General features: G+C 41.9%; 1 protein-coding gene across 4 annotated transcripts in view; it reads right to left on the reverse strand.

Annotated features, from left to right (window-relative positions):
• The window catches only part of NEO1 (neogenin 1), a 384,856-nt gene that overhangs the window by 198,779 nt on the left and 163,873 nt on the right, over positions 1-22,204 (reverse strand). For all 4 annotated transcript variants that reach the window (XM_025207174.1, XM_025207173.1, XM_025207172.1 and 1 more), the window contains exon 3: positions 617-892. In XM_025207174.1, the coding sequence (XP_025062959.1) occupies positions 617-892 (276 nt within the window). The remainder of the gene's footprint in view (positions 1-616; positions 893-22,204) is intronic.

The raw sequence follows: 22,204 nt of genomic DNA on the forward strand, positions 1-22,204 counted from the left end.
CATGCTCTAATTAAAGCACCTGAAGTGTCTTGTGTATCAGCGTCCTGGAGCTTAAAAATGGTGGCAGGATCACTTTGACTAAAGCTTGTCAAACGAGCTTTAGTAAAAGTGCCTCCACTGCCATTTTTAAGTGCCAGCACACTGATACATGAGACACTGGAGTCTGCTGAAGCGTGGTAATTACCATGCTCCAGCAGACTCAATTAATTGAGCCTGCTCTAAAGCGCTATAATTACAGTGTGTCGGAGCAGCCTCACTGCTCATGTATAGGTGACCCAGAAAACAAAGAAGGTTTTGTCTAACTGAAGTCTTTAGGCTTAACATGAACAATCTGAGTGAAATGTAATGGTTTATGATACACAGGAGATCAGATTAACTGATCCAATCATCTCTATCTACCCTTTCACTCTACACTCACTTGTAGCAGGGGGTTGTGTGTAGCTATTCCTTCTACTCAATTTGGTATGTAATACTATTCAGGTTTCCTTTCTTCTCATTACTAACACAAGGGGATAACACACAAGTATTTTCTTAATCATATTTTCAATGGAAAACCAAGGGGAGGGGGCGGTGCAGGGAAATAAAAAAAAAACAATAAAAGAGAATGGATTAATACCTGGAAGAATTTTAAGCTCTGCCTCATCGCTGTATTTGGGGGACCCACCACTTTCAATGATGCAACGATACAGTCCTTCATCCCCATCCGTTGCATTGCTAATTATTAGAGCTCCACTCGGTAGTTTAAATACGCGGTCATCCAGAAAAAGTGGCTGACGGGCCTGCTCCCACCTCACAAATGGTACTAGATCAGCATTAACTTCACAGTTAAGAATTGCACTGTTTCCTCTATAGACAGATGTCGATTCTGGCTGACTGATGAACTTAGGAAGTCCTAGAAAAGGTAAAAAGAGAATAGAAGATGTTACGGTTAAGACAAATTCTCACCACGTTGAGGGTCACAGTATTATCAAAAATCAGGACTTATAAACCTAGCAACTGAAAAAACAAGTTGCAAGCCCTCCCTTTAGAATAAGCAGATAGAGATAACAAGGAACAAAAACAAATGCTACATTGCAGCTATGTGGAAACTTAAATACATTTAATGGAGAAAAGAAACACGGAGGGCTAGACTATAAAAGCCTTTATGTAAGCCTCTGAAAGGGAGAGGAAGCAAGCTCTTCTTCATCTGTATCTACAAGGAGCGCTCTGTATGGCAGAGATAAGTGACAACACCCCGGCGGGTCTTCTCCATGCTCTCTCACAGCCTACTTATCCAGCTGTGTATGCTTTGGGCCAAGCTGGAGCATTTAGCCACTGGTCCAAACAAGCTCTACTTTCTCTCTGCCTCCTCTACTATGCACATGTATGACTATCAAGGAGCAGAGCACAAAAACCTACATTGTGCCAGGACCTGATGTAGAATCCTGGGAAAGGGTAGAAAGCTCACTGCACACTCCTACCTTCTCATGCCATACAACCCACATAGGACCTTTAATATTCAGCCTCTTCTGTTAATTGCAAACAGCTGAAACTGTTTACATACGGTAAGAGAGGTAAGAAATTAAAATAAAAGTAAGGACATTTAAGTGTTCTACCACATCAACATTCAGGATTCACTGTATAAATGACATACAGATATAGATTTAATGTCATAGTCATTTAGCTGAGATTTTCAAACAAGCCTTAGGGAAACAGGTGTTAAAATCCCACTGAAATGCAAGGGAACAGGGATGCTTAATTCCCTTAGGCTGCTTTGAAAATCCCAACCTTAAAATATTTCTGTTCTGGTACACATGGTAACAAGACTGATTTAGCCTCTTAAAGTCCTCATATGCACATCTAAGGGGGATGGGAGAGTCAACACATTTTTGAGCGCTTAATTTCTTTGCAAAATACAACAAAGAAAATTCCTGATAGCAGCGTTATGAACAGGTTTTTTGTGGGGTTTTTTACTCATGATACAGCCTTAAAACTGATCAGTGCATCCTAGGACATGGTAGTGCAGCAGAAACCCCAACAAAATGGATTGTTTTATTGTCTGCAAAGCTTCTGCATGCAGTAGCCCTCAATGAAAACCTGTACAATTGAAAATAAACATGTCCTAATTAAGAAGTTCGTTGATGAGTTTCCATGACGACATATCCATCTGGATTTATGGAAAAAAAAAATCTGTCAGTTGTATGGCTTCATGTCACCTATGCTACCAGAGTGGTTTTTAAGTTTTCTAAATGTCACACTGTATAAGAAAAACTTTTATTAAAGTTTCAAATAATACCAGTGTGAGGTGTCAAAGGTGTTTTGCATAGCTTGACAGTTACTTTTCCATTTAATGATTCATTCTAAGGTTAAAAGGCTTGCGGAAATTCATAGATAACAGCTTGAGAAAAAGATGAGAGTTTTTCCCTTTAAAACACAAATTAGCAGCATGTATTTAGAAACATTAAATGCTAATGAGTCAGGAAATAGAAAAAGTTAAAGTTCCAGCACCAATTTATTCTTCATTTCACCCTATCTTTCACAATCTAATTTTCCAAAACACTTCAGAAACCGTGAAGGAATTACCGTATTTACTCAAATATAAGATGACTCTGAATATAAAACAACCCCCTAATAATTAGATTATATATCTGGAAAATTTATAATATTGTTATAATTTTACAGGTATAGAATCTAAGTACTGGAGGTTTGCCTTGAATTTGTCCTGGCCACTCTCCCACACTACTACACAACAGGGAAAATAAATCTGGGGTTGGGGGAAATCAGGTATCCCACTTGCCCTCTGTCCCCTAACCCTTCTTGCCCTTGAGGGGGAGTTGACTATGGAGTTTACCTGGAAACTCCCTCACCTTCCTACACTGTAAGCTTGGTGAGAGGAAGCAGGGAAAAGGAACTGTTTGTGACCAAGCAGCAGTGAACAGGACAGCTTGCAGGTGAATTTGCTAGGGAAAGTCTGCTTAGAACAGAGGCAGGAAGAGAGAGAGGTGCAGATAAAGAGACCTAGAGAAATGGATGGAGGACATCACCAGGCCAGAGCCACTGCCACTTCCAGCTCTTCTTCTATTTGCACCTACAAGGTATCCATCCAAGCAGGACCGCTCACCGAGGCTTCTACACAGGTCCTCATTTAACAATGGGGAGATTGCAGATATGTCCCAGTGACCACCAGGCGGGAGACTGCCTGTGACGTGAACGGTGCCTCCTAGTGGTGTCCTTTAGGAAGCAGGCAAGAGAGCTACAGGAGGAGGTGGCAAGGCTCTGAAGCATCCTCTGCCATGAAAACTTCATAAATTCAGTGCTGGAGGAGACCTCTAGGACTGTGGAGGAAGGATTGCCAAAGACAGCACTAGAAAAAGAAGATCGCATGGACTCCCAAGAAGGTGCAAGCTGGAAGCTTATGACTTCTGGCAACAAGCAGAAATCTTCAACGCCATCTGCAGTAATTTACCTGGAGAACAGATATGAAGACCCAGCAACAAGGTCTATTGGTGGAGGAAGCCAGGCCAGGTATCCCCAAAGTTGGAAGGATCAAGACCATTGCCACCAGTAATAAGTAATGGGTGGTTGTGGTTGGAAACTGGCTGATATATAGTTCCCTGGATCCTCCTTTTTTGCTTTCTTAAATATGGGCACTATATTTGCCCTTTTCCAGTCATTCAGGACTTGTTCTTGTCATGAGTCCTGGGATCCTCCAAAAATTCATATGAAGATGACAGACACAGCAAACTGGTCCAGCTCTACCTCATGGAGGGCAGGGCCATACTAATCGTATGTGACAGACTGAAACAGGGGACAACAGAGACAACTGAGGGGACAACTGCGTGAACTGTTTTGGGTCAAGTTTGGCAACGTTCACAAGAAACTGAAGGCTGGTGAAGAAACAGGAATAATTGGAAATGGGCAAGAAAGGGCACCTACACACATGCTCGAGGTTTGGTGGGGAGGGAACATTAGAGCAGATCTTGGCAGCTGGTGTCATTAAAATGCCCGCAGCGTGTCATGTATTCAGTGTCCCACTTTTCAAAATGGTGGCAGGGGTACTTTAACTAAAGCTCACTACAGGCATGCAGCTGCATTTCCAGACTCAAAAGTGAATGTCTGTTCACTTGCTTATTAGTTCAATCTATGCAGCTTAGACTAACCTGTGAAAATTGAATCGATTCAGCCTTAGGCTTTTTGACTGTCTGTACTTAGCAACTGTGACAACCTACACATCCTTACACACTGGGGGTCAGATCTGATGATCTGTTTAGGTCCCTTTCGACCCTAAGCACTAAGAAACAAGAGTAAACCAAACTCCTTTGTATATAAGCCATGCCCAAAAATGTAGAAGAGTAAAAGTTTTCCCTATTACATGATGCAGGAGAACATTCCTGTAATTTGTATATGCAACAGGTAGACTTGCTTCATCTGTGTAGAAACTTATGCATGTTTCCCCCAAGTAAGCAGAGAATAGATGACTGCAAAGAAGTGGAATTAAAGTGACATCAGAACTTAAAGAATTTCCTGACTTTCAAGTACACTCAGTCTTCCACGTACTCCTGCCAACTAAAACACATTTTCAACCTTTAAAAAAACATTAAGTATTTTAGTGAACATACTAACTAAAAGCTAAACAAAATTGAGTTTTCCAAGGTAGATTAAGTATACTATCTGCCATGCATTTTATATATTCCAGAGGGATATGAAAAGCCTCAGTAGAAATGAGAAATTCAAGCAAACACTAGTACAGTACTAAAGGAAGAAAAAGTCTAATTTACTCCAGAACTAGGTCAGATTTTCACATTATTTTGCAAGTCATCAAAAGTCTTCCCTAACAAAGCACAAGTCAACAGATCAACATAGATGTCAAATAAGAAATCTTACTCAGGGCAGGAAATACTTTGACTGTCAGAGCTGTTGATAGTCAAAGCAGAGGAATAAAGCACATATTAATCCAGCCTTTTCAATTAAAATCTACAAGGCTACTCATGCAGGCCTTAAGTGTGAAAGTCTGAAATACACAAACATATAGCTCAATGTATTGAATTAATATATTCCAGACAAAAAAAAAACACCTAATAGTTACGTTTCCACTCACTCTGCCAACACTCCTTCTCTTTTGCCCATTATGTCTTAAGACAGCCTTGTCCCCTCCAGTAAGGAGGTAAGACCAGCTGCCTGCTGGATTTTGGACAGAAGCAGCAATACATCATGACCTCTCTCCTGCAACTATATGCATTATAATGATAATAAAAAAACCCTAAATCTACTTTTCTGGCAAAGCGACTGGGATAGAAGCATATTTGTCCCAGGGGCCGCAGAAGTCAGATAAGATGATGAGGGCCACAAAAGTAGAAACTATGTTAGGCAGTAGCTGCAGTTAAGATTACATCATAATTTCCATTCTAACCCACTCTCCACTGACTCTCACAACTTTCTGAAGCTTTCAACTTCCAAGATCAATTTCTCCAGGCTTAAACTTGGCACTAAATTGATTTTTTTTTAAAGTCTGAGTAAATATGGTTCGGGAGAGTAAGTAAAAAGGGAATGATAAAATATATTTTCTCACCATTATAAAAATAATCCCTGCAATTTATTTATTTTTTTACTTAAATAGCTTTTGAGTCAAAATGACAGAGAGCCAAAGGATGACATCTTTGGAAGGAATAACCCTACCTGAGAAGCATCTTTACTTTCTCCCACAAAAAGGGGCTTTGACATGACGGAGTTGAGAAACATACATAATTAATACGTGCACACCAGTTTTCTGGGTTTTCTCTGCCACGCTCAAAGTCTGTAGGTAAATAAGGAGTTGCCTCACACAGAACGTGTGTTGTGAACATAGCTAGACAGAAAAAAGTCTAATAAAAATATATGGACGACTCCTGCAGATTTTAGGTGAACAGAAAGCTGAAGGAAGGTTTTTGCAGAAAACTTGGCCTCTGTTCTTGAAACTCTTTTACAGTATTATCAAACCCTCCCAACTTCTGGAAAACAGTATATTGTGCAAGGGCTCAACACACGTTACACAATTTACACTTCTGTATTTCCCAATGAATCTTCCTTTCATGACCATGCATTTTAATTATGGCCCCTCTTATTTGATGTTAGGGAAATTTATCAATACAGCTATTTTAAAATGGTTATGCCTAAAACACTGTCTTAAAGGTTTCAAAACATTTTTTTGTGTATGTTTAGAGCATCCAAAGTGATGGTGAATCAGTTAGGCTCTGAAGTACCCCAAACTCAGATCTCTGCAAGAGAAAATGAAACAGGAAGTTATGTGTATTTAAACAATATCACACAACACCACTTCAGTTACATTGCTCCAACCCATATTCTGCAAATGCACTGATGACCACACGATCATACCATATGAACTCAGCAAGAGGATTTTTAATGTGCTAACTAGCCCAGCAGTCTTCACTATCGATCACAAACACTTGCTGAAGTAAGAAATTGAGCAAGCCAGTGAACTGACCTACAGAGATAACACCTTTATCAATCACTTGAACAGTGATTGCCCTTTCTTCAAGGGGCAATCAATTGCCCTTTCTTCAAGGGCAAAGATCATGACAACCAAAAGCCTGGAGAAACTCCAAGGGGCTGAAGTGAAACTTGAAAGAGAACAGAGAATAGCTTATATACATCACACGGAACATTTTGACATCTCATCATACCCGTCTGAAACCTAAGAGCAACAGGATTAAGAGATCCCTTGCATCAGAGGTGACCAAGTGTTTCCCTCATTTTACTACCCCAATGAAAAGTTAGATGATCTTCACCTTCATGTTTCATTAAATTCAACATAAGTTCATACTATCCAATTTCTTGGAAATTATGACTGGAATGAATACATTCCATGAATGTGAAAAGGGATATATCTGCCTGTTGAGAAAAGAAAAATAACAAAATTAAAATAATCTTGGAAAATATTGGACAGAATATATCATTCAAGATACTGCCTCCCAAGCTCATGAAAAAAAATTAAAGTCCATGTTCAAAAGAAAGACACGGTTAGTATCAAAAACATTACTTGGCCAACTGGGGACTGGAGAGCTACCTTTCTAGCAAGAAATGAATAAAAGTTTCATGTTAAAAGATCCACAAAAGTTCTGCTGATACAGCTTTTAAGCTAAAGGTGTGAGGAGGAAGAACATTTCATGCAAATAAAATATTTGAGATTGAGAACTTGATTAAAAAGCATTCCTAAAAAAATGTGCTTCCTTTGAAAGGTAAGAAAGTTCAAACTGTCATGCTTACAAACCAGACAAACTCTCCTTTTCCCTGTACTGCAATAAGTTAGAGCAGCCTTTCTCAACCCATGGGTTGCGACACAAAAGTGGGTTGCAAGAATATATGAAAGGGTTGTGAACAAACTTTAAAAAAGTGGATCAACAAACTTTAAAAATGGATTCTCCTTTAGAGGAGAAAAATGTGGGAGACTGGCTTTTCCCTTGAAGGCTGGCAGAGCTCTGCTGGGATGCATTTGCTGTGTTGTTCTGAGACTAAAAGAAATGCAAAACTCTACAACTCTTGGTTCAGAGATGGGCTGGAGGGGCACCAGCTGGGCTAGAGTGGTAGGGAGGCTATAGGTTGGGAGCAGTGCTGCAGCAACAAAGTTTGGTGCCCGAGTCAAAGCCCACAGCGGCAGCCCCCCCTCACCCTGAACACAGATCCGGTGGACACATGCCCCCCAACTATGCTTGCCTGGGAGTGCACACAGCAATGGGAACCACCCTTCTTCCATCCCCGTGCCCCCCTAAACAAACCGCTCACAGCTCCATCCCATGCCCCACCCCGGTAGGGCAGCTCCTGTTGGCACCCCTGCACTATAGCACTGGTTAGGAATGAGAGGCAGTTAAACTATTTACTGGGTTGGGACTGGCCATCAATGTTTACAAATGGGTCCTGGTACAAAAGAGGTTGAGAACCACCGAGTTAGAGCATTACTGGTGCCAATCTTTATGTGACCTAACCTTTATGTGACATGACTCTGGGAAAAATCAGATTCTCATTTCCTAACACAGGAACTCTTAAAGACATGCAAGAGGTGACTTTTTTTTAAATATAGTGCAATTGCTGAATGTTTTTTCAGAGAAAGGATATCCAAGCATCTCAGCTGTCTTGAGGCAGGGGTTTTCAACCTTTCTGAGTCAGCGTACCCCCAGTGGCCGGTCAAGAAGGAAGGAGTCCTACAATGGCCGATCAGGGAGCAAGGGGTCCCCTAGCGGCCGATGGCAGCAGTGGAAATGGTGACAACACCCACTGCCAAGTACCCGCTGATGCCTTCCCAAGTACCACCAGGGGTATGTGTACCCCCCGTTGAAAACCTCTGTCTTGAGGCAACCTAAAGAGTTCATCTAGGGTATCAGAGAAAAGGAAAGTTTAAAATGTGATCAATCTTCAGATTATTTCATAATTTTATCAACATTCTTGTGAACTGGAAAATTGCATTTATTTTTGCCATGGTTTTAAAAAAAGTCTTCTCCTGAGATTGTCTCTCATTAGTTGAGAGAGCATGTCAAAAATAGTAGTAACAGAAGTAGATCCTCAGTGGAGAAACTTCCTAAATTACCCAGTGGAAAGACCATTTTAAGCAGTCCATAAGAAAAAACTTCTTTACCGTCTGAGTCCTCAGAGTCTGGAACAGACTCCTCCAGAAGTGGTGCAAGCACCTACTCTGGACACCTTTAAAACACACTTGGATGCTTATCTTGCTGGGATCATTTGACCCCAGCAGACTTCCTGCCTCTGGGCAGGGGGCTGGACCCGATGATCTTGCAAGGTCCCTTCTATCCCTAATGTCTATGAAAATCAGTCAGAACAGAGAAGGGAAAAAAAAAAGATGAACAGAGTACTGCTCTTGTTAGAAAGAGCCTTGGCTCTTTTTGGAAATGCAGGAGAACCACTTCTTGCTAGCAAATGTTTGTGGCAGCAGAGCTGGGTTATTTAGGATGAATTATTTTTCATCTAGGTGTCCCTCTCCGAGAAATGGAATGACTGCCAGAGTAGTCATGGAAAAGAAGAATTCTAAGAAACACAAGATTGCCAGAAAGAGATTATACACATTGAAGGGGAATGGGGACAGGGTAAGTGTCAGCATGATTGCATCTTGAGTAGCAATGATTTCTTCACAGCTTCCCCCTATCAGCCAGCTTCTTCAGAACCTCTCTTCAGCAGTGAGGCCAACACAAGTTTGATTGAGAAAGACAAGTGCATCAATACCAACTTAGCTATCCCCTAATGGTGAATCGGTGAAACTGCACAAGTATTGCAAAATGCAGTCTAAAACTTTAAAACAGAAAAACACTTTTCCTTTAATTGTCCTAAGTTATTTTTGAAAAGCTACTGTTACTTTAAACAATAGGGGGTAAATCAAGTATAATTAAGAATACTGTCTCATTAACCCCTACACTACTGGAATCAAGTTGATATTTGCTCCACTGAAATTTGTCCATTAAAATTCCAATGAAGTCAATACAAAGTCAGCGTGCACCTGCTACCTTCAACAGTATAGCAGGTGCATGCTAACAGCATCCACTGGGAACATTCAGCAGTAGTCAAGTGATTCATTTATGAGAACGACACAGATTTGTACAATAACTGATTAGTGAAATGCCAATACATTTTTCAAAAATGAGTATATTAAACAAGATTAATGTAAAAGCAGTGGGATCACTACCAGAAACAGTCCAAGAAATTATGTTAATAAATCAATAATGACAAATTACTATTCAACTGACTGGGAATTTATTCAAAAGCTCATACCACCATGGGTAACAACAGCACTTACAGCTCAACATGTACGCAATCCAATTTCAGAACTGCCAGCTTCTCCAAAAGCATGCTGAGCATAAGCAGAAAATAATCCTCCACACATACAGAAACTTAAGTACCAAGAGGTAGTATATAGACTCTGTTATGTTTTTAAGAATATAAGATCTTTTCTAAATTTAAGAAATACACACAGTTGTACAGGGTGTGGGGGGAGACATTTTCTGATCCCATTGCTTCTGGTCTTCCTTGGTCATGGTATGATATCTTTGAGGGATGGTACATACCTACCAGTTGGTCAATTAAGGTCATTGTTTAGGAATTCTCATGAGATCCTCACTGATGTTAGGCTCTTACAGATCAAAGTCAGCAAGTAATGCTTTCTTTTATCTCTATTTGGCTAGGAAAGTGCATCTCATCCTGATAGGTATCCAGGTTGTTCCTTGATCTAATAAAAGATATCATCTCTACTATGAGTCCCAGTTGCCTTCTCATCCTGATAGGCACAAATATACAAGCCTCTCTCATTTCCCATCTCAAGCACAGGAGTGCATTGTAAATTAGCAGCCCTTAGGAAACCCCAAACTAGCACTGAATACCTTCTTTAGCAATCCCTCACAGTTGAGGATGATTGTCTTCCATGATCGTCTTATCTGTGGGTCTGGAGATGCATGGAAAAGCCAATCCAGGATTGACAGACTCTGTTTCAGACACAATACCATAAGCCAGGGGTCAGCAACCTTTAAGCAGCAGTGGGTCAAAATAAAGCAAGTGGGTCCAAAGGTAGGCCAGCACTTGCAATCTAGCTGCCATTGCTACTGCTCCCCTGCTTCTGGTTTCCCCCCGCCACCAAATTGCTACCAATATCCTAGCTCCAAGGACCAAACAGAATCATTTTGCAGGTCAAATCTGGCCCATAGGCTGTAGGTTGCTGACCCATGCTGGAGTTGTTCATCAACCTGTCCTCTACTCTCTACACCAACTTCCCACAGGCATGCTCTCTCTCTTCTCTCAGGCCTCAGGGACCTACAATCACCTTAACTGAAGTCTTCTATCTCCTCCTCTCTTAAGCAATCTCCTTCCATCTTATCATCTCCTACCCCTCCCAAATCAGTTTATATTGCCTTCCCATGGTTGCCTTGGTCTGCCTCAAGGTCTGATACCTTCCACCTCAGCTTCCAAAATTTGCCTTACATGTCTTTTCTCAGTTTGTATGATATGCCCTGCCCACTTCATTCTCTGTGCTCCTATCTTACTCAGGATATCAGGTCCTTTATAAAGGTTGGCAAACTCTTGATTATGGTCTTCTCCTTCATGCTCTGTTTTATTCTATTACACTAAATACTCACCTTAGCGCTTTGTTTTCAAACACTCGCAGTTTTTTTTTCCATTTGCTTTTGTCAGGCTTCTTGACTTCCTATAGGCTATCAAAATCAAATTTGAAGATTCAGTCCTTATCTCCAAGTTACTAAGGCCTGAGACAGCATATCTAGAAAGGGCTGCCTAAACTTCAACATAAAGAACATGGTCAACATCCTCAAGAATAATGGAGTTTTTAAATCTCATACATGCCAGAGGGGGAGAATAGTCAGGTCCAATCCAAGACCCTTTAATGAACTTCTGCAGGAATAAGCACCCAGACAAACCACATTGCCTTCTACTCCAATTACAAGTCATGCTTCAACCTACACACTCTTAACATAAGCAAACCAACATGTATATTTAAATAAAAATACTCTAACAAAACAAAATACTACATTGGATATACCAATCTCCCCTTGAAAAGAGAAGAGAAAGAAACCAAACAGGATATTACTTACGTCACATACCAACTTAAAAGAAAATCACTCAGCTGATTCAGCAAGGATGGAAAATAAATCAATGTAGGAAAGAAGCCCTGTTTTAACTCTGCTGACTTTCACCTAGCACCCCTTATAATGCACTTATCTTGCATCTTTAGTTACTCCCAAAAATATCTCAAAAATTCACATCTTTCCTTAATATTTGCAATGCCAGCCAATTTCAGCCATATTGAGAGAGCCTGATACTCTGCTGCCCTGTACCTGGAGGAGACATACCCTAATACCAAGCAGAATAAGCAGTTGTAAAAAGGCTACCAAAATGAGAACAGTGTATAGTGGAGCAAATTATGACAAAATGTGCAAGGGAATAAAGATTCTAGCCTTATCCATCAACAAAAAATTAAAGAAAACAGAAGAAACTTCAACCTTTAAGCGCCTCAAGTAGCTTGGGTAAATGCTCAGATGACAATGACCTGGCTAGAGAAAATGCACAGTGAACCAAAACATTTAAACTCATTTTAGCTATTTCCTCCACCCTATTTCTCCACTTAGCATCCTGCTTTCCCTCCTATAGTTATGTTTTAAGCAATTTTCTTTCCCCTACAAATTTTGCCATTATAACATGGCAGAAGAAAAATGGAACGTTAAGTGAAAGAGTATGACCTGTTTCTCTATTACATAAATAGCTTTCTCCTAAATAAATAGGGAAATCCTGCTGAGAAGCAGTAGGGTATGGACAGGCTCTAATCCTGCATTACCAAGCACAGTCAGATCCTAGACTAGAGATCTATAAACACTGGTCCTCTTTGCAGGTCCTGCCCCCAGGCCATGCTTTTAAATGGATGAATTCATGGCAGTTAACTCTCTCCCTCTTTTTAAAACAGCAGGGGAGAACAAAAAAGGTGAAGTAACTTGTACCCTTTCATTTTAAAAACATTCAATCTATCCTGAAGGGTCTTTCATTTTTAATTTATTCTTCAACTGAGCTTGATACTTTATACATTATTTAGATTTTCAGCTAATTCTGAAACAAAAATTGACCTTTTACCAGTCCTCCTGTTATAAGCATCCATTAAAATAACAGCACAAAATTTTGCAATCCTGAAATATTACCTCAAATTAATTATCTGGATTATACACTGATTTTTCAAAAAGTGGTCCAGGTTGACAGCTTTATAGTCCCTTCAACCTTACAAATATGGCAATAAGCAGTGACTTCAGAGAACAAAGTTGCTTTTTTAAAATGCAAAATCTGCTTATGGAAAATGTCTCAAATTTTGAATAGAATCACTTTTGGGAACAAACTGTCTCTTCTTTCTGGTTCCTCAATTTCTTACTGAAGCACACTGCCAAATTCTGGATATAATGTACCCATTTGTTACTAAGCAGTCCATCTCTGAGTGACTTTCTCCAACTGTCTCTCTGGCAGGGGGTAGGATTTCAATTCAGAGGTATTTTTCATATTATTTCTTCCTTTAATTTACTGTTTGGGGTTTTTTTAAATCATTTTGTCTATAATTCCTAAGATACAAAGTAGTATTTCTATTTATTCTTTGAGACATCCTTATAGCATACAATCACCATATGCTCTCAACACTTCTTTTGAGTTAACAGAATGCCATTCTAAATTTTCAGGAGTTAGTACCATTTCTCCTTAAAGCTTCTTTCCAGAAAAACCTTCCACATTTTTAAATAATGCCCCCTACCCCCACCACTCCTGCTTTGCTATTTTCCATTAAAAATGTTGAGCTTTACTTCCCGTTTTTCCTGGAGACCTCCTTAGAGAAGTAGCAAAATGGGACATCTGATGTCACAAGACAAAGATGGACAATTTCAAGAAAAGGGAAGAATGTAGTCAAGTGTTAAAATTCTGTTAAAACCAATTTAAATTCCAAATTTCAAAACACACACGGGGGAAAAAAAATCTTCTCTAAGACCATGGTGAGACGTATATTTGAAGCACTCAACTCTGCTCCAATTTGGAATGCTTCAAAGCCATGCAGACCTGTGACTAATCTCCTGCACTGGAGCTGTTAAAAAAAAAAAAAATCATTGAAGTGGCAGTGCTCTCCAGCCATAAGATACAACAGGGAGAGGTGGAGGGAAACAGAGCACTGTGCTTCACTGTGTGTGTAAAACATTTCAGGAAATGCTTCCAAAAGAAGCACTTCAAAGATGTTTTTCATTTTTTGAGGCTCATTTTTTAATTGCTTCAACAGAACATTTATCCACAACCCAAGGAAGATCTTGCCAGCTCATCCTAGATTTTGGAGAAGTGAAGTCCTATAATTTCCCATTTAAAAAAGAAAGAAAGAAAAAAGCAAAGATAATTTTTCCCTGCAGTTACTTTTAAAAGTAGTCTTCATTGTCTGACTACAACTTTTAATGTTCTGTACATGTAAATGCCTCACTAACTAGGGACAGTTAATGTGTCAGCCAAGGTGTGTCAGCTAATGCTGAGAGAGAGGGGAGGGGTGTGTGTGTGTGTGTGTGTGTGTGTGCGCGCGCGCGCGTCCTTCCAATGTCACTGGGACAGGCAGACACAAACAGTGGCTGCTGAGGGCTTTTTGGAGCTAATCAACAGGTCAGCTGGCAAGCTGTTTAAGAAGAGTTTGAACTAATGGAGAGAGGCTATTGTTTTGCTGATGAGGTAATAAACACTGTTATCAACCCCCTGCTGCCTTGCTCATCTGTCAGTTTGCTGCAGACAATATAAAAACGCATGGAGGGAGATTGAAAATCTCCATATAATCAACAGATGCATGCACTGCACACACCCACCCCTTGCCTCAGAGTGCTAGCCCAAGGCTGGGGTCTGGCAACACTCCTGCCCCTTGAACAGACAGCAGGGAAAAGGCTGGGATGGTACAGGAAGGCCTCCCTAATTAGAGCGTCCTGCTGGGGCCTGGCTACATCCCCCACCTCAGCTCAGCACTATGAGAAAGAAAGGAAGGGCTGCTCTAGCACCCCCTAGTTTCTAAGCTGAGCCACTGCAGGCATGTGCCTGCATTTCCTCAGTCCAGAGCAGATGTCTGTCTGGTTACAAACTGGTTCAGCCTAGCCAAGTTAGACTAACCTGCAAAATTAGGCACAGGCTTTTTGAATGTCTGTTCCTAGCCATTACATTTAAATTCTTACCTACTACAAAAAGTCCAAACAATCTTATATGAAACGGAAGTCTCTTACAGGAGGTTAGTCATTCCATCGGTCCATAAATGAAACATAAAATAGATAAACAACAGAATCTTCTCCACTGCCTGGAATCAAAATTCTTGGATTTCAATCACGTAAAGTTAAAGACAAAGGTGCAGAAGGGTACCTTGAATCTCAAGGTTCTCCCACAAAGGGAACTAAGTCAGTGAAATTCAAGGGTGAAGCAGAATCAGAAGTCAAAAAAGAAATGCTTGAACCTTCACTGGCTCCATCTTTTAGGTGCTTTTAATTTAAAAAAAGGAAGATGTCCAGAAGCCAAAAGACAGGAGTATAGAATGCTGCAATATAATACTGTAGAAAGGTTTAATCAGCCTCTATGTGGTATGACTTCATTATTCACTGGCAGCAACATTACAATTATTTTTAGGCCATCCCAAGTAAGCACCAATAAAACTCTTTAGATCAGCACACATTTATAAATAGTTATTTTTTTATACTACTTATCATGAAGTATTATAAAAGTATATTACTTTAGTACGTACTAAAATGCACAAACATTAAGAGCCTCTTTAAAACTTCACTACCTGCCCTGCAGAAAAAATGTCTTGAGTAACCATATTTGTCATTTAATTCACTTTCAACATTTCCATACCTTAAAACACCAACAATAAACATGGCAAAAAGGTTATTTAAGAAGAGGCTCGACCCATCACACCCAACTCTCCCTACAACGGAACAATGTGCAAGAACGTGCACGAAACAAAAAGGAAAGAAAGGAACTATTTTACTAACAGTAACCCAATATTCTCCCAATATAATAATAATATTCCAAGGCAATATTACTACAGAGAGCTGTTAGGGATATATAAAACAAATAAAGGAAAGGGTGGACATGTATGGATATTTCAACTTTCAATATGGAATCCCTCTTAGAAGAGACTTGTGTAATTTCCTCTTACTCCCCTGGTCTTTTGCAAAGAGTAGAATAAGTAAAATCTCTTTCTGAAAGAAAAAATGTCATATATTTCCAATTAATAGAGACTCTATAAACAGAAAAAGAAAAGTGGCCCTGCTGCAATTTAGAAGGCAGAACTCCAAGTATTTAATAATAATTAGTTGGCAAAACTCTGTAAGCAATACTCAGGACTCCCTAATTTGGTGCAATGAGATCTACAGGTGGCACATTATGACAATATGTTTATTATTAAAATATACAATAAATTCAAATGTAACAATAAAAGCTAGAAACATAATATATAAGAACACCCAAGAAAAATGTATACTTTGTTCATCTGCCTCTGTTCATCTCTTCCCTCGGATTGCCTTTTCATGAAAGTAGACTGTATTATAAAACCATAATCATTTGTTATTTAAGTATCATGTACCCATATGGTATTATACACTTGTTAAACAACGTGTAGTTTAAGCTATTTTTTTCCTCCCCTGCATGTCAAAAAGCATATGGTGGAAAAAAATTGTTCAAAAGCTCAAAACAGCCTCTAAAGGCTCATTGAGAAAGAATAGTATTTCAAGGTATTATTTTTTTTATTAGTATATTTACGTAGGAGCCCTATGATGAACAAGGATCCCATTGTGTTTGTACTAGACACACACATAATAAAACAGTGTGTTAGAGAAATATATTTATGAAAAGATATTTTAACTACTGTTAATTTTGAAACAAAAGACACTGAATACAGACAAGTTCTACAATACTGACATTTTTTTCTATAATGAAACTTAATGAGAAAAACAGACAAACCTCTATGTACCAAACTGGAGGCTTAATCACAATTAATCTCTCATTTTCATGGAATTCATAAATGTCAGACATTGGGGCTGGAAGGGGCCCTGAAGGATCATAGAGTCCAGCGCCCTGCCCCAGGGGCAGGGAGTCAGCAGGGATCATAGGATCCCAGCAAGATAAGCATCCAAATGTGTCTTGAAGGCATTCAAAGTGGGTGCTTGAACCACCTCTGGCAGCAGTCTATTCCAAACCTTGGGGGCTCGGACAGTAAAGAAGTTCTTCCTTATGTCCAGCCTGAATCGGTCGCGGCAGAGTTTGTGACTGTTCGATCTTGTCATCCCTTAGGGCGCTCTGGCGAACAGACGTTCCCCCAGATCCTGGGGAACACCCCTAATAAACTTATAAGCGGCCATCAGATCGCCTCTGAACCTGTGCTTTTCCAGGCTGAAGAGTCCCATAGCTCTCAGCCTCTCATCATAAGGTTTGTTTTCCTGACCTCTGATCATATGCATGGCTCTCCTCTGCACCCTCTCAAGCTTCTCCACATCCTTTTTGAATTGTGGAGCCTAAAACTGGACGCAGTACTCCAGCTGCGGCCTCATCAAGGCCAAGTACAACAGGAGAATGACATCCCGGGATTTGCTTGAGAAGCATCTATGGATGCAAGCCAGCGTTTTGCTCGCTTTACTAGCCACAGCATCACACTGAAGGCTCATGTTCATCTTGTGGTCAATCATGACCCTCAAGCCCCTTTCATCTGTAGTGCTAACCAGCGTAGCACTGCCAAGCCTATAAGGATGCTGCAGGTTTTTCCTCCCAAGGTGAAGAACCTTGCATTTTTCGATGTTAAACACCATCAACTTCTCATATGCCCGTTTCATGAGCCTGTCAAGATCTGCCTGGATCACCCTCTTGTCCTCAGGTGTGGATGCTTTACCCCAGAGTTTGGTGTCATCGGCAAACTTGGCCAGCCCGCTTCTGACACCAATGTCTACATCATTGAAGAAGACGTTAAAAAATATAGGCCCTAGGACAGAGCCCTGAGGGACCCCACTGGTCACAGTGCACCATGACGATTGACTTCCGTCAACCACCACCCTCTGGGTCCTACAGCGGAGCCAATTCCCCAGCCAACAGATTGTGGTGTGGTCGAGGCCACAGTTAGCCAGTCTGGCCAAGAGGTGATCATGGGATACCAGGTTGAAGACTTTTTTTTAAAGTCAAGATATATGACATCAATCTCTCCCCCCTTGTCCAGGTGATAGGTCACCTGGTCGCAAAAGGAAATGAGATTGGTGAAGCAAGACCTACCTGCAACAAACCCGTGCTGGGTATCCCTAAGCACATTGCTGTCAGCTAGTCTGTAAAGGATGGCCTCTTTGATAATCTTTTCCAAGACCTTACCCAGGATAGAGGTCAGGTTGATGGACCTGTCGTTTGCTGGATCTGCTTTCCTCCCTTTCTTGAAAATAGGCACCACATTGGCCTTCTTCCAATCTTTGGGCACTTCACAAGAGTGCCAGGAGCTCTCAAAGATCCATGCCAGGGCCTGAGCTATGATGCTTGCCAGATCCTTGAGTACCTTTGGGTGTAAACTGTCAGAGCCGACTGACTTGAAGGTATCCAGCCTGTCGAGGTGCTCCTTCATGAGGTCAGCTTTGATGGAGGGTAAGGAATCTCCCTCACCCGGGCCTCCCTGACTCACAGTGGGCAGAAGCATCCCATGGGACTGGTGAAAAACTGACGCCAAGTACCCATTAAGCAAGTTTGCTTTTTCCTGGGCATCGGTTGTCAGTTTTCTCTTAGAGTGATTGAGATCTGTGGTGTTTCCCCCACCCATCCTTAAGTTGTAGTGGATTCTCCAAAGATACTGCTACTTAAGCTAAACCAATGTTTTTATTTCAGTTACACAGATTCAACAGTTATTTTCCATGTAGATACATTAGGAGAATTTATTCTGAGATCTTAACCAATTGCACTGCTTTTTTGATTGAAAAGAATAAGAACTGGTCTCATAATATGATTTCAGTTAACATTTATAGGAGTTAGCAAGGAGACACCATCAAACCATTCTTTAATTTATTAGTAACAAATAATCCTTTAGATTCTAGTCTGAAAGATAGATTATTTGCATTTTTACCCTAATTAATCATTCAATGGCAGCAAAAATATATTAGGTATTGATTTTAGCACACTGAAGGAAAATGTCACTGATCCAGAAAACAGGTTAATAAACTCAATTACAAAGTTTTAACCAAGTATATTTTTCATTTGAAATGTCCCAAAAAGGTGGTGAGACAAAATACACACTAATTTAGTATTTCTCTATGTGCCTGTATTAAAATTCAGGCATTCCAAGAACTAAATCCTACATTTAGACTATGACTGGGAAAAAAAATGGTTGCCTGCAAAGTCCAGGTTATAGTAGTAATGTAAACTATCTATCTTCAGCTTTGTGCAGAAAACATTGTTCAAACGGTTCTTAGACTGAATCAAAGATTAAGTGAATTGTGGCTTATGAAAGCTTATGCATCCTATGATTCAATTAGTCTACAAGTGGAACTTTTACCCTGCCTTCTGCCTGACTTCAGCCTAACAGGGCTAAGTACCTCTCACAAACTGGACTATGTTCTCTTTAGCTCAAAAACAGAAAAACACTGCTTGGGACAAGGGCAATCCCTGTGTTCTTAGAAAAAATAGTTGGTGGCCATCCTGGCTTCACTGAAGTTTGAATTTTGCGACTGACTCTAATGAAACCAGTATTTTCACCCCCTGTGTTCCCTTGAAACATAAGAATTTTCTTAAAAGGCTTACCCCAGCAAGAGTGGCCAGTACCAAGTGTTTCAGAGATCACAAAAACCCCCGAAAAACCAAAAATACCATAATTGACAATTATTGAATAACTTGCATATAACCATACATAAGAGGTTTCTTCCTAGTAAGTTAGTGGATGCCCTATGTTTTGATCACTGGAAAGTTGTTGCCTTTATAAATGCTCTCTTCTCTAATGGGAACATTGTTCTCCATGTAAATGATTTTTACAACTACTAAGTGCTTGGCCTTATTGATAACCTGTAGCGACAAACACAATGGATAACTTTTTAAAAACAGAACAAAGTGTTTCCTTTAAGTTACACATTGATTTACTTTTTCATTATAAATCCCCTTGGTCTTGTATGAGAAAAGTTACGTAGAAATTATCAGTTTATTCTATGCTAATCACTGGTTTGTACAGTTCAACCATATTCTAAGTTTCTTCTTACATTATATCTTTGTTTCTTATCTAATCATTTTTGCTATGTCTCCAGGTCTTTTTCTATGTCTGCCACACGGGAATGGAGTGGCCAGATCTGAATACTGTTGTCAAAATAAGTGCAACAACTGTTTATAACAAATTTGATACTATTCCTTTTATGTTGAAAGACTTTTTCTTTCATGACCACTCCCTTGAACTGAGCAGCCGTGGAGTCATCTGCAGTAACATCAAACTTTTTTCCCCAAATTTCAGTAAGAACCCAGTGTACAAGTAGTCCAAATTATTCTTTCTAACATCCATGACTTTACATGCATTAACCATAAATTCCCACTACATTATGCAGAGAACTCACATTTACATTAAGCAACTGCTTATCTGCCCCCCAAAGGATTGTTACTAATAGCATTATTTTTGTGCTTGAGACCCTGTAATGAACCAAAACCCCATATACAAAGGTACTGTAAAAAGGGGCTAGGGACAGACAATGAAAAAGCCAGAGCCTGAACTGATTCAACCTTTGCAGGTTAGTCTAAGCTGTCTAGGCTGAACCAGTTTGTAACAGGACAAACTTTCTCTCTGGACTGAGTCAATGCAGGCATGTGCCTGCAGTTGGTCAGGCAGGCGTCAGGGGGCACTAGAGCACGCCCTTGGCTGCAGGGATGCTATGCTGGGGGGCATGGCCAGTCCAGGCTGAACTGGCCAGCATGGGGTTTAATTCCCCCCTCTATCACACCAGCAGAGACCCAAGCGGGGTCTGCCAGGCACTCCCCCCTCGCTGCTGCAGCAGCGGGACACCATGGCCCCTGAGGCAGAGGGAGACAGGGAGGAGACTTAATCTCCCCTCTACCCCAACTGGCAGCCAGGTCTGCCTGCCCAGGAATAGGCCCCCTGCTGTCCCCTCCACTGGACGACAGAAGGAGGAGGAATAACTCCTGCCCCTGACTCCCCACCCCAAGGTACCCTGCCGGCCAGCCGGCATCTATCTGTACCCCCTCACCACAGCTGCAGCGGGAGGGGTCAGGGCCCTTGTTGGAGGCAGCAGCCCATGTCATAATGTGGGGGAGCATGAGCCCCTTCCCGGACGGGGCGCTGTGGGGTCAGCAGACCTGTGGCAGGTTGCATGTGGCAGCACTAGGGTCCTGAGCGGGCCAGAGCCCTGAAGCCTCGTGCAGCAGTGCTGCGCTCCACAGAGCAGCCCCCGCCAGGAAGGGGCTAGCAGTCCAGGAAACTGTGATGAGCACCACTCACCGCTCCACCTGCTGGGCAGGGCTGGGGGCCCAGCCCCCGCCACTCAGTCTGCGCTCAGGGCAAGCCTCCTCCCAGCAAAAGGGGGCTTATTCAGCTGCTGGCCCCAAGCACAGGCCAAGTGGTGGCTGCAGCTAGGTTAGGCAGACCTCATGAGACTGCAGTGTCTGCCCAGCCTGGCCGCTGCTGCTTTGTGCTCAGGGCCAGCCCCCTCCTTATTCAGCCACAGGCCTTGAGCACAAGTTGAGAGGCTGCAGCTGGGCCGAGCAGACCCCACTGTGGTGCCAGCGACATCTGGGTGCTTGGGACAAGACCCCTATCAGCAGGAGGGGGCTTATTCAGCTGCTGGCACTGCAGCAGGGTCTGCCTGGCCCAGCTGCAACCACCACTTGGCTTGTGCTCAGGGCCAGCAGCTGAATAAGCCCTCTCAAGAGGGAGCTTTCCCTGAGCAGCGGGGGGCCAGGCCCCGCCCCCACCCAGCAGCTGGAGTGGCAAGCAGTAAGTGACCATAATGGGCAGCAGTCCCTTCCTGGCAGGGGCTGCTCTGTGGAGTGCAGCAGCGTTGCAGGGGACTTGTAGGGCTCTGACCTGCTCGGGATACTGGTGCTGCCATGCACAGCCCATCACAGCTCTGCTGGCCCCACAGTGGTCCCACAGTGAGGGGCTTGCGCTCCCCCACATTATGATAGGGGCTGCTGCATTCCCCCCCACCCCCCAGCCATGGGGAAGGGGCACAGCCAGGCAGGGCAGAGGGGAGACTAACTCTCCTCCCTGCCCACCCCTGCCTCAGAGATCATGGTGCCCTGCTACTGCAGCAGCAAGGGGGGAGCACCCAGCAGACACCACTCGAATCCCTGCTGGTGGAATAGAGGGGGGAATTAAACCCCTCCCTGACCAGACCCCCCATCCCTGCCTGTCCCTGCTCTGGCTGGGGAGCAGAAGGGTGGGACCAGCCTGGCTGGGCTGGAGCAGAGAGCCCAGCCCAGAGAGCATGGTGGGATGTGTCACAACCCAAAGTTGTGGGTTTTTTTGTTTGATAGTGCTTCGGCATCGCTAAATCATGTTCCCGCCAAAATTGCAGCTCTTTTGCACGGTGGAGTGTTCTGTTGCAACAGAGAACATGCGTGCAGGAGCTTTTCCCGCCAGTTCTGTAGCTTTCTTTGCATAGTGCATTTCTTTTGCATTATAGTGATGCACGATGCAAAGGAGTTCCCGCCATTTGTATTAAGATTCGAGCCACATTAT

Source organism: Alligator sinensis, unplaced genomic scaffold (genome assembly GCF_000455745.1).
Source record: "Alligator sinensis unplaced genomic scaffold, ASM45574v1 scaffold492_1, whole genome shotgun sequence".
Classification (NCBI taxonomy): Eukaryota; Metazoa; Chordata; order Crocodylia; family Alligatoridae; genus Alligator; species Alligator sinensis.